At 48.0% G+C, this 11814-nt stretch overlaps 1 protein-coding gene across 1 annotated transcript; it reads right to left on the minus strand.

Annotated features, from left to right (window-relative positions):
* Nucleotides 1-605: 605 nt before the first annotated feature.
* On the minus strand, nt 606-10577 carry NOBOX (NOBOX oogenesis homeobox). The gene is made up of 9 exons (XM_030187723.1): nt 10531-10577; nt 8027-8794; nt 7123-7229; nt 4777-4940; nt 3479-3606; nt 1774-2026; nt 1351-1652; nt 866-1171; nt 606-765 (listed from the first exon to the last, which is right to left on the minus strand). The coding sequence occupies exons 1-9, from the start codon at nt 10568-10570 to the stop codon at nt 740-742; spliced, it is 2094 nt and encodes a 697-aa protein (XP_030043583.1). The 5' UTR covers nt 10571-10577; the 3' UTR covers nt 606-739.
* Between the last annotated feature and the right edge of the window lie 1237 nt (nt 10578-11814).

Consider the following 11814-nt stretch of genomic DNA (forward strand, 5'->3'; position numbering starts at 1 on the left):
TGGAAGGTGGAGACTGAGTTTAGCCCTTACCTGCCTTAAAGGGGCAGGTATGCCAAAAGACTGCCCACTTTTTGTCTGGCTGGAATCTACTGCCTGCCTTAAAGGTGTCTCTCTGCCTCTCTCCTGGCCAACATAGAGCCAGGGCACCACCTTCTGCCTGATCACAGCAAGGCAAGCTTCTAATAGGCACAGGCTTCTACAGGGCTCACATTTGCAATGATGGAAGCAGGGATTAGAAGGAAATCACAGGGAGAGGGGGTTTGTAACCTGGGGAGCAACACTGCCCTTTTCAGTCTGCGAGTGGGCCAGCCCAGAAGGTGTGTGAAAGCACACGTGACAAAACCAGGGATTAGAACTAAGTCAAAGAGAGATAAAGTGATGTTCCAAGGGTCACCCACAGAAACTTAGCACCATGGCTGAGACATCAGAAATTGAAGTGATTCAGGGTATATAAAAAGAGTTGATCAGGGTGAATGGGGGAGGGAGGAGGGAATCTCCTGCTTGTGGAGGATTTCAGGACTAGAAGAGCATTAATCAGACATCGGAAGACATTTCTACTTTTCTTTATTTATAATGTGAACACAGATACCATAATCCTCCCCTCTGTTTCAGGCCCCAGCAGCTGCAAAGGCAGCCCCAAACACAGCCAAAGCAAATATTAAATAAATATTTCTTTTTTAAATTCCCAAGAATGAATAGTAAGTTACTCCAGTCTTCTGTGGTCACTCTTCAAGGTTTCCTACGATTTCACCTCCTGTGTAAAACCTGCAAATGAAAAATACAACCAAATTATTTAGGAATGGTTAACTCCAGGGCTGTCTGCCAGCAATTCAGGAAAGAGAGTTGGGGGGGCTGGGCTACTCACTGGTGCTGGTTTCGCTCTCTTGGCTCACAATGGTGGTCTCTCGATTCTCTGTGTAATCCTGAGGGCCCTGTTGGGTGGGGAAAGGGTCCTGAAGGGGTCCCGGCCGCTGCGGCCCAGTATAGGCAGTTGGAACGGGGGCTCTGGGGCACTGGGTGTAGCAGGGATATGAAGGAGGGTTGGGGGTTGGCTGGGGGTACATTACTGTATCCGAGGGGTAGAAGGTGCGCTGGCAGAGTGACCCACTGAAAGGGGGTCCTTGCAGATACATGTCATTCCACGGGACAGACTGGAAGGTTGCAACGGCACCTGAGAGGGACGGGAGAAGTAGACAAGACAAATCAACGGACTAGAAAGACTCGAGTTGCTTTTATGAAATTTTGAAAGCACTTTCTCATTACATCTCTACACACAAGAACGCACATTCTCTCACCCTCACTTACACACACGCACCCCCTCCCCTCATTAAAGTCTCACAGCCACCGTACCGGTGTTCCCGCCCTGCTGAAGCAGGATCTGACCCCCCAGGTGACTCTGTAGATATCCTCGGGCTGGACCTGCCCCATAGCTCATGACTCCAGTGTTACTAGAGAGGGTGAGAAAGGTGGGGCTGGGGTCATTGGGTGGGGTGGGGGTCAGGCTGACTCCAGGCTGAAAGTGCAGTGGCAAGCGGTGGAACTGGGACATCTGGAAGGAGCCTCCCTGGTTGCTATGGTGATAATACTGGGGTCCCAGTTTGGCACTTGCTCCGAGCTGATCTTGGTAAGGGCAGAGGGAGGGAGACGTCATCCTGAAAAAAAAACCAAAAATCTATTAATACTGTGACCCGTGAAGATCACATGATAAGAAGGGGTGATATTTGGGAGACTACATCCTAGATTTGCAGATGTCATATCATTGTGTGCCCATACCCTGAGTTCTGGAGGCTGTAGGTGTAAAACTCTGTCCCTCCATTACTAGTGTCCTGCATGGGTGGGGTGCTACCGCTGTCAGGCATGTCCTGGAACACTGCGGGCACGATGTGACCTCCAGGGTTGAATGCCACAGGCAGGGTGGCCCGACGGAGAGGTGGCGGGCTAAGGAATGTTGGCATGTACTCTGCCCGGCCCTGTGCAGACATCTGTCCTAGCTCCGAGGGAGCCACTGGCGCTGTTCCACTATCAACTGCACAAGACAAGAAACATGCATAAGAGTTATTATATCCTGAACTGTACATCTGGGCCTTGCTGCTGTTTGGGAAAAAGGAGAATTTGTTTCAACTGCCTACACTCACTGACAGAGAAGATCATAGGTTACTACTGAGGCCTACAGTGATATATGGCAGTGACCTAATGGTCATTGGTCTTCATTCTCTTGGAGCAGGGGTTCCCAAGCCTGTCCTGGGGGAACCCAAGCCAGTCAGGTCTTCAATATATCCATGATGAATATGGTCGAGATTGAGGGAGGCAGTGTATGCAAATAGATCTCATGAATATTCATTCTGGATATTCCCCCAGGACAGGTTTGGAAAAATTCTCTAAGAAAACACAACAAATGCAAAGGGGCCAGAGCTGGTGTGGTTGGTTCAGGCCTATTTCTCTTCTATAGAGCACAAAGCCTTGAATTAACAAGTGAAGTACAGGCTTAGCACACTTTTTAATCTTTTTCTCCAGGTCCACTATTACATTCTGGAGTAAAATGAAGCCTCAATTAATGGTTAACCATAGTAAAGTCTTAACACATTGTTGAGTGACATTGAAGCTTGGCTGACAGTAGATAAAGGACAGGCAGGGTAGCCAGTACGCCAAATTTCAGGAAGCCAGCCTGCTTCTAGCTTTTTAGGGTCCTGTGCAGGATGGGGTACGAGGAGATTGGATCTGTGCACATGCGCCTGCCCACTGACCATTGCACCGGCCTGCATGACCGCAGTCCACACCTGTCAATTTCAGGAAACGTCAGGAATTGAACTGGCAGATCACTGAAGGTTTTTACTATGACCCTGTGGGGACAGTGTGATAAGGTGACATCACCAGGGAATAAGGATGTGGTGTGGGAGGATCTTCTATATGTGGGGGTGAGACACACCTCTGAGGTAGCATGCAGCATGTTTTGGGAGGCTCTGAAGGATGCCTATGGGGTGGGACACTGGGATATGTGGGGAGAAGGGGTGGGAAAAGTTGGCACTCCTAAGGCACAGGTCTAGGAGAGAAATGGCCAGTTCTAGCTCTGAGAGCCACAAACAGCTATGATCTCTCGGCTATCCACAATGAAAATTCATGGGGTGTAGTCTGAGTAGTTTGGATACCTGTAATTTTTTTTAATATTCTATATGCTATTAAAAAAATCATCCAAATTGGTTTACATCAGAGAGGTGGTATAAGACCTTTTATGCCAGCTTGAGGCCTGATGTTTACAGGCCCTGGTCTATTATATTTTTGAGCGACGTAAGGCTTTGGTAGAGGCCTAATATATTTTTTTTGCGGGTGACGAAAGCTGTCTAATGATAGAGGTGGTAAAAGACCTTCAGCTTTTCCAACTGCAAATGGGTGGAAGCCTGACTCCCAGTAGACATGGCATACAGGGTCTCGCTGGAAAATACAGCAAACCGAGCCAACGCCTTCCCCACACTGCACTCACCTAATGTTGAAAGGTGTGGAGTTGCGCCAGGCTGTGTACAGGAAGGACCAAGAATGCTGGCATAGCTCCCGGCCTCCATTTTCAGCATGGTAGGCATAACACTGGCAGTAGTTGGCATCACCGAGGGCCTAATTAGAAGGAGACAAGTCACTTAAATCAGCAGAGAAGACGCTCTGATCTCACTTCTTTTTAAAATGTAAGCAAACCCTGCCATTATCTAATCTACCAATGCTTCTTCCCATCACAGCCCCATAAATGTGCATGTTATCTGTTTAACAAGTCTTATGTGTATTCCATGCACTTGATCCCTCTATAGCATGAAGGCAGGAGGCTGATCACTAAACCACTGCAATAAAATACATCAAGTTTCGAAGAGAAACACGTGAAGCAGAACATAGTCTTTATCCAAGAAACACACCCATAAGTACATCATAAGTGTTGCCATACTGGGACAGACCAAAGGTCCATCAAGCCCAGCATCCTGTTTCCAACAGTGGCCAATCCAGGTCACAAATACCTGACAAGATCCCAAACCAGTACATTTTATGCTGCTTATCCCAGAAATAGTGGATTTTCCCCCAGTCCAATTTAATAAGGGTCTTTATGCAATCTCTGCTCCAACACGTCAGTCACATGACTGGCTAAGAAATGATTCCTTTCTTGGGGGACCCCGATTCTATGATTTTGTTGTCTGTACACTTCAATTCCAGGGTGGGTTTCTTTTGGGATACTGTGGGTGTTTGCTACTACTACTTATTTCTAAAGTGCTACTAGACGTACGCAGCGCTGTACACTTGAACATGAAGAGACAGTCCCTGATCGACAGAGCTTACAATCTAATTAGGCCAGACAAACAGGACAAACAAGAGATAAGGAAATATTAAAGTGAGGATGATAAAATAAGGGTTCTGAACAAGTGAATAAGGGTTAGGAGTTAAAAGCAGCATCAAAAAGGTGGGCTTTTAGCTTAGATTTGAAGATGGAAAATCAAGCAGGGAGGAGATCCAGGACCTACTGGCTAGCCGAAGGAAGTTGGAGCTGCAAAGGGCAGAAATGGTGGGACGCCTGATGATGCAGTCTCACTGGAATGAGGCCCTCCGCTTCTTAATGAGTGAGGGATCATCTTCAGGACACCAGGGGGAAGATGCATCAACAAAACGTAAAAGGAGTGATAAGTTTAAATCTGCTACTTTAAAAGCATTTGTCTGGGTTACGGCGATGCGACATAGCACAAAAGACAGGAGATGGGTGGCAGAAGTGGTGTCCTACCTTCTGAAGAAGATAAGTCAGTTACTCACCCGCTGTTACCGCCTCCCCCACCCCCTGCGAGCGGCATGGATGAGTAAGGTTCCTGAGTCGTGGACACTGGGAGTGTGGCGGTGGTCATCGGGAACTTCCGGTTCCCTTTCAGAGCAGTCTTTTCTACTTTGCGCCATTTCGCTCGGCGGTTTTGAAACCAAACCTGAAGTTAAAGAGTCAGAGAGAGAGAGTGTTAGGAAACGAAGCTACAACCTTCATTCACTTTGCCTGTGTCCCTCCTCTTGGCCCCCTCAAACGTCCTGTCTGGCCCCTGACCATTTGTAGGTAGAAATATCTCAACTGCCTTATAGTAAAGACTTGTAATCTCTGTTATCTACTTGCTCACTATAGTTTTCTGGCTGTCCGTTTCCTCTGTAATCACATCACACCTTCTTCTGAATCCATGTCATATCATCAGTGCAAAACTACTTCCCCCCCTCCTCCATGTCTGAGAAACAGCTAAACAACACTGACTAGAGGTGCCATTTTTAGGTGTCAGTTTACCTCACTTTCATTCTTGTTCCACATCCTTGAAACGTCCACATACATCACCGATACGCATCAAGAAAAGTAATTAAAACCCTATTGTTTCATTGGTTTCTACCAAGTTGAGAAACGTGTGACTTGTGACATCAACTGTACACAAAATGGCCTCCTTCCTGTTAACTGGATTCCACATTAAAATACTTGTACAATTGTGAGTCGATGTCAAAGGTGCCGTGGGCTCCAGCCTTAGGTCTTGTCCACGCTTCTCTTTTTCTATTGCCCGATGCAAGTATATTAGATGTTCCAGGTGTCTCTTTGAGGCACCTTTACTACCCCACCACCCATGAGATTTTGACACTTGTACATAGCAATCATGATCCCTCCAATACAGAGATGTAGCTAGGGGGTCACTAGGGGAGCAACCGCTCCCCCAAACGGACTTCCGACAGCGCTGGCACCTATTTTTTTACGCAATCCGTCAAATTTAAAATACATGCAGTCACTGTCGGTAGTCCGCTCTCCACTTCTGCTCCCAGAATGATCCCATAAAAAATGCATAACTGGATTATCATCTATTTAAATACTAAACCTTTTGGTTTCTGTATCTAACTATAGTGTGAAATGGAGGAGTAGGTCTAGTGGTTAGAGCACTGGGCTGACAGCCAGGGATACCTGGTTTAAATCCTGCTGCTGCCACTCCTTGTAATCTTAGGCAAGACATTGAACCCTCCGTTGCTTCAGGTACGATGTTAGATTGTGAGCCCTCCAGGGACAGGGAAATACCCAGTGTACCTGAATGTAACTCACCTTGAGCTACTACTGAAAAATCCACATAAATATACACACGAGATACCAAGTTACCCAGTTCCAAGCTGGAGATTTTGGGACACTCCTGGATTTCTGACCACCCAACTTGCTGTATTGTCAGACTTCCTGGATCAAGCACTACAAATCCCACACTGCTTTGAAATGCAAGTTCAAAACCACGACTGGCCAAAAGGTCTCCAGCCTGCAACTGGGTAATGTGGCATTTCTTAGACACCTTTTGAAGGCGATCTGCAAATCCATTTGCGTAGCTCAGTACTGAAACATGATGGGGAGTTGCAGGGCACACGTGGGCTGTGTGTCAAGGTCCCTGCGGGGCAGGAATGAGGGTCAAGGCTAGCTGAAAAACTCTCCACCACATGCTGCTGGTTTTGGATCTTGACTGCAGTTGCTTGCCTGCTGCCCTAGGCAATCATCTAGTCCTCCTCAAAGGGTCTTTCTTGAGAATGTCCCTCTTCCTCTAATAGTACCTGCGCGGTCATTGAGGTCAGAAAATGGGTGTCCACGAGAATGGGGTCTTTCTTGTACTTAGCACCTTCATTGTGCCACGCTCTCCCTAGACCACTGCGAGAGGAGGACCATTGAAACGCTTTAAGTGTCTATTAAAGGCATATTCTTTTGTTGCTGCTTTTGGAATTTCCCCTCCTGAGAATTAGTAGATGTTAGAAAATGGCTTTATTTACTCATGTATCTGTGACCATGTGTGTGCTTTTCTATCAAATTACTGGGCTTCCTTTTTGATTGTTGGTATTGTACACCGCTGCCACCCTAATCTTCCACCTGAGATCAAATAACATCCTAGAGCTTTCTTTCCAGCCACTGAGACATGACTAACTTGGAGCCCTTAATGCAAGTCTCTGTGACCAACAGGCTGAGCTGCTCCTGTGCTATCCCCAGGGCATTTATGAAGACTTATTTAAACTCAAAGGCCAGCCCAGCCCCCATGACGTACAGCCATGTAGTGACTACAGAGCAAGAGGGTCCCTAGAGAAATTACACAGCAGAACCATGAAGAGAGAGAGGTTCAAACTGACCATGATCCTCTGTGGTGTCACGCCAACGCTGGCCGCGATCTCACGCCGCCTCTCACTGTCCGGATAGTGATCCTCATGGAACACTCTCTCCAGTTCCTCCAGCTGGTCTGAAAGAGGCACAAAGAAAGTGTCACCAAGGAGGTGTGCTTCCCAATTCTCTCCTGTGTCTCCCCCCTACTAAACAATGCTTTACAGGCAGGGCAGGATTAATCCTTGGGGGGGGGGGGGGGACCCTAGGCAAACAAGCATGTTAGATCCCTACCATCACTTAAATGAAGAGCACTCACTCCAATTTTTCCCAGTTTTGAGCTATGATGTGATAGAGATTGTGGCTCTGAACAAAATTATTTACTGTAGCTTTTTCCTATCTAAACTACTACTACTACAAATCAAAGTAGGGTATACACAAAAAGTAGCACATATGAGTTTATCTTGTTGGGCAGACTGGATGGACCTTGCAGGTCTTTTTCTGCCATCATCTACTATGTTACTACTAGCATTTATACAGCGCTGAACACTAGACATAGAGAGACAGTCCCTGCTCAAGGAGCTTACAATCTAGGTAAAACAGACAGACATTACGGGCAAGGGAATTACAGGGTAAAGAGGAACAGGGGAGGAGGAGGGCAAAGGCAGCAAACACTCTTGCAACCTCAAAAATCCCGGGACTTTACTTTTAAGAGGTTGAAGACACTAAGTTTGGTGGAGGGGCGGCTGATGCAACGCAATGGCTGACAACACAGGCCACTGGTGATGCTACTTCTTGCTCTATGCGCACTGAGACTGCAATTGATAACAACATCCGCTTCCTAACGCAGGGCCCAAGTAAGATAGGTATGGGGAGGGAGGCCCTGTCAGACAAAAGTTTTCCAGCAGCCTATTCTGGATGTGTCTTAGTTCTTACCAGTATTATAGAGAGTTCGTGTCTTCTTTTTGGGAGGCTGAAGCTGGCCCTGCTCCCCAGCCTCCTCCCGTGGTGGCTGCTGCTTCTCTTCCTTCCCCAATCCGTGGCCTGGTTTCGGAATCCCATACAGGAAGGAGGAGAGGGGGAAGGGACGTCTGGAAGCTGCAGAGGCTGCTGCAGCGCATCTTGCTGATCTCCGGGTGCCTATACCAGGGCTCACCTTTAGGTTGACTGGCTGGAACTGAGGGAGGTTGAAGGGGTCCTTGCTGTGTTCGGTGGTGGAGGACCCCACACTCATTTCCATTCCTTTCTCCTGAAATTCTGCAGAATCGTCATAATATGCCTGAATAGGGCATTCCTGTTCCACTGAGGATTCTGCAGTACCTGCCTTCAGCGGCCTTGATACTGGCCCAATCTCTGCAAAGAAGCTGGGACTCTCCTGTCCACAAACTGTAACAAAATTGACTCGGCAGTCTCCCCGAGAAGGCCTGGCCACCCCCTCGTCCTCTGTAGCATCTGCTGCTGTCACAAAGCAGCAATTCCTCTGTTGGGATCCCAGAATTGCTGGTTCCCCTTCGGACCCCAACACATCATTTTCAATGACCATACAGCGAAAGGGGGGCAGACCGCCACCATCGCTGGATTCTGCATCCGATGCTTCCGTGTGTTCCTCAGGTGTGTCTGCATCTGACAGGTGCTCACTGCACACCAGGGGATGTGTCTGTAGATCCTTCTCTTTCACATCCCCCTTGTCCTCTTCATAGTCACCTAGTAGGGTAACAGGAAATTATGTTTATAATGCTTTGGAGAAGAACTGGAGATGCAGAGTTAAGACTTGGAAGATCGAGTGTACTGTAAGGCAGGTGCGTTAAGAGATGTGTGTGGACAGTGGGATTTCAGTTCTAGGATAGCGGAGGACGCTGCAAGGCAGGCACTGGTAGAAATGTGAGGGCGACTTTCAGTACTGGAACAGCAAAAGGTGCTGCAGGGCAGGAGTGAGGTGTATTGTCTTGTCTGTCTGTATTTTTAGATTGTAAGCTCTATCGAGCAGGGACTGTCTTTCTGTGTCAGGTGTTCAGCGCTGTGTGCGTCTGGTAGCGCTATACAAATGTTAATAATAATATTGGCAGCTGTGTGCGTGCGGAGGGGGTGCTTCAGTACTGTAACAACAGAAGGTGCTGCAGGGCAGGAGTGAGGTGTAATTGTCCTGTCTGTATTTTTAGATTGTAAGCTCTATTGAGCAGGGACTGTCTCTCTGTGTCAGGTGTTCAGCGCTGCGTGCGTCTGGTAGCGCTATACAAATGTTAATAATAATGGCAACTGTGTGCGTGTGGAGGGGGTGCCTCAGTACTGTAACAACAGAAGGTGTATTGGCAGAGCTTGTGTGTGTGCGAGGGGGGGATCTCAGTACTGGAATAGCAGGGGGTTCTGTAGGGCAGGAGCGAGGTGCATTGGTAGGCTTGTGTGTGTGGGGCTCACAGTACTGGAATAGCAGGGGTGCTGCAGGGCAGGAGTGAGGTGTATTGGCAGAGCTTGTGTGTGTGCGAGGGGGGGGGATCTCAGTACTGGAATAGCAGGGGGTTCTGTAGGGCAGGAGCGAGGTGCATTGGTAGGCTTGCATGTGTGGGGATCACAGTATTGGAATAGCAGGAGTGCTGCAAGGTAGGAGTAAGGTGTAATTGTCCTGTCTGTCTGTATTTTTAGATTGTAAGCTCTATTGAGCAAGGGACTGTCTCTCTGTGTCAGGTGTTCAGCGCTGCGTGCGTCTGGTAGCGCTATACAAATGTTAATAATAATGGCAACTGTGTGCGTGTGGAGGGGTGCCTCAATACTGTAACAACAGAAGGTGCTGCAGGGCAGGAGCGAGGTGCATTGGTAGGCTTGTGTGTGTGGGGCTCACAGTACTGGAATAGCAGGGGTGCTGCAGGGCAGGAGTAAGGTGTATTAGCAGAGCTGTGTGTGAGGGTCTCAGCACTGGAACAGCAGGGGGTACTAATGCATAGGAGTGAGGTGGGCCAGCAAGGCTTGGGGTTTAGATCTCAGGCACAAGAGTTAAAAGGCCATAACTCAGGAGCAGCCCTGGACTGATGTGAAGGATCCTTTACCAGCAACCAAATTACCAATTAAAAAAAAAAAAAAAAGACAAATTATCCAGACAGGATAAAAACGGGCAGAAAAGATCGTACATGAGAAGACATTGAAAATAAAAGCCAAGGTTTCAACAAATCCAACAGCCAAAGCACCAACCAAAGAAGTCAAATAAATATTTAATAAACCACCTTTAGCCCTGTGGAAAAACAACTCCAATAAACACTCAATAAAGAAGCAGGAAAAGGCAAACAAGGGCAGTTTAGGCAATAAATCAGTGGAATTCCATTTGCAGCCATGAAACTGCTCTCTGATTAATTTTGCTCTCATCAAGCCATCAGGTCTCCTTGATGGGGGCTTATTGGCTTTTAATTGGCCTGATTTGGGGGGGGGGGGGGGTTCTAGGTGTTAGTTACCTATTTGCAGACCTTTCTCAACCTCCTTCACCGTGTCCATCCTTATTTCGGGCTTCTTTGCTTTTTGCTAAGTTGGAATATCTCAGCTTTTTATTTCATGCACTTTTGGGGCACAGCTGGCTTTGGGCCCATCCACTGGTAATTATTTTAGGGGGGGGGGAGATGGGGTCTACAGATCTCTGTTTTAGGTCGGTATGGCGTTTCATGATTTTAATCTGCTTTTGAGGCAGGTTACGAGGGAGAGCGCAGGAAAGGAGGAAATGAAAGGATATTTCATTTGTCCTCTCTGAACGCTCTTTCCCCCGCGATCCACGGGACGAGTGGTTCGGTCCGGGTCAGGTTGCAGGTTCTGGTGCTGCTGCTGCTCATTTGGGGTTGGATCACCTGGCAGGAGAAGAAGTCGAGGGTAATGAGCTACTGCAGGAGGAGAGAACGCGCAAGAATGCAGAGTGAAGCCCCTGGGAAAGCTGTGCACGCGCAGAAATGGCGCAAATTCGTGCTATGCAAAGCTGCTTTCTGCAGGCACCGGAGGACTGCGAAGTAAGCGCAAGACAGGTGCAAAGGACGACTGGAAAGAATAAGTGTTTGCAGGACCGCCTGAGGACTTCATAGGCAAGAGGGTGTAAAATTAGCGCTGGGAGGGATGGTTGGAGGCACTTCCAGCCCGTCAAATGTTCAGGGTTACCGCTATGAATATGAGAAGCACTGAGAAATGAATGGGAGCAGAGGGTGGATGTCCCACAATAATTAGGCGTGCACTACCTACATTGTATGCAAAGGTATCTCTTGCATAGTTTCATCGTGGGTATCCTGAAAAGCTTACTGGCTGGCTGTGTTGTGAGGACGGGGGTGAGAGAACCCTTCTAGCTTAAGCCTGCCAACTAGATCGATTTGCAGGACAGGGTGGATGCAGTTCAGGGTTTACCACAATGAATGCTGGGGCTTGGAGTCTTGCTTTTCTTAGGGAATGCAATGGGGAAATCAGAACTAAGGGGGTAAACCCAGGACTGGACTAACCCTGTCCTGTGACTCTGGATCCAATTGGTAGCCTTCATCTAGAGTTGATGGCCTGGTGCTGTGGACAGCCACTGCTTGAGTGGCCTGATCTTGCTTGGAAGGAACAGTGTGAGGGCCAAAGACCTGACTTTAGGAATTAGGGCACAGGGTAATTCAGAGGAAGTCTTGTGCTGTAGACAGGAGCTCTCAGCCCTCTCCAGTCTGCACCCACAATGAATAGCCATACTGGGTCAGATCAATGGTCCATCTAGCCCGGTATCCTGTTTC

This window comes from Microcaecilia unicolor, chromosome 14, assembly GCF_901765095.1.
Source record: "Microcaecilia unicolor chromosome 14, aMicUni1.1, whole genome shotgun sequence".
Lineage (NCBI taxonomy): Eukaryota > Metazoa > Chordata > Amphibia > Gymnophiona > Siphonopidae > Microcaecilia > Microcaecilia unicolor.

What these genes read in the sequence shown, in the direction of transcription:
- NOBOX (XM_030187723.1), bottom strand. Translation starts at nt 10,570, where the DNA reads ATGGACACGGTGAAGGAGGTTGAGAAAGGTCTGCAAATAG. An exon ending in TGACACCACAGAGGATCATG is followed by an intron (nt 4,941 to 7,122) that starts GTCAGTTTGAAC and finishes CTTTAACTTCAG; the next exon opens with GTTTGGTTTCAAAACCGCCG. An exon ending in TACAGCCTCCAGAACTCAGG is followed by an intron (nt 1,653 to 1,773) that starts GTATGGGCACAC and finishes TTTTTTTTTCAG; the next exon opens with GATGACGTCTCCCTCCCTCT.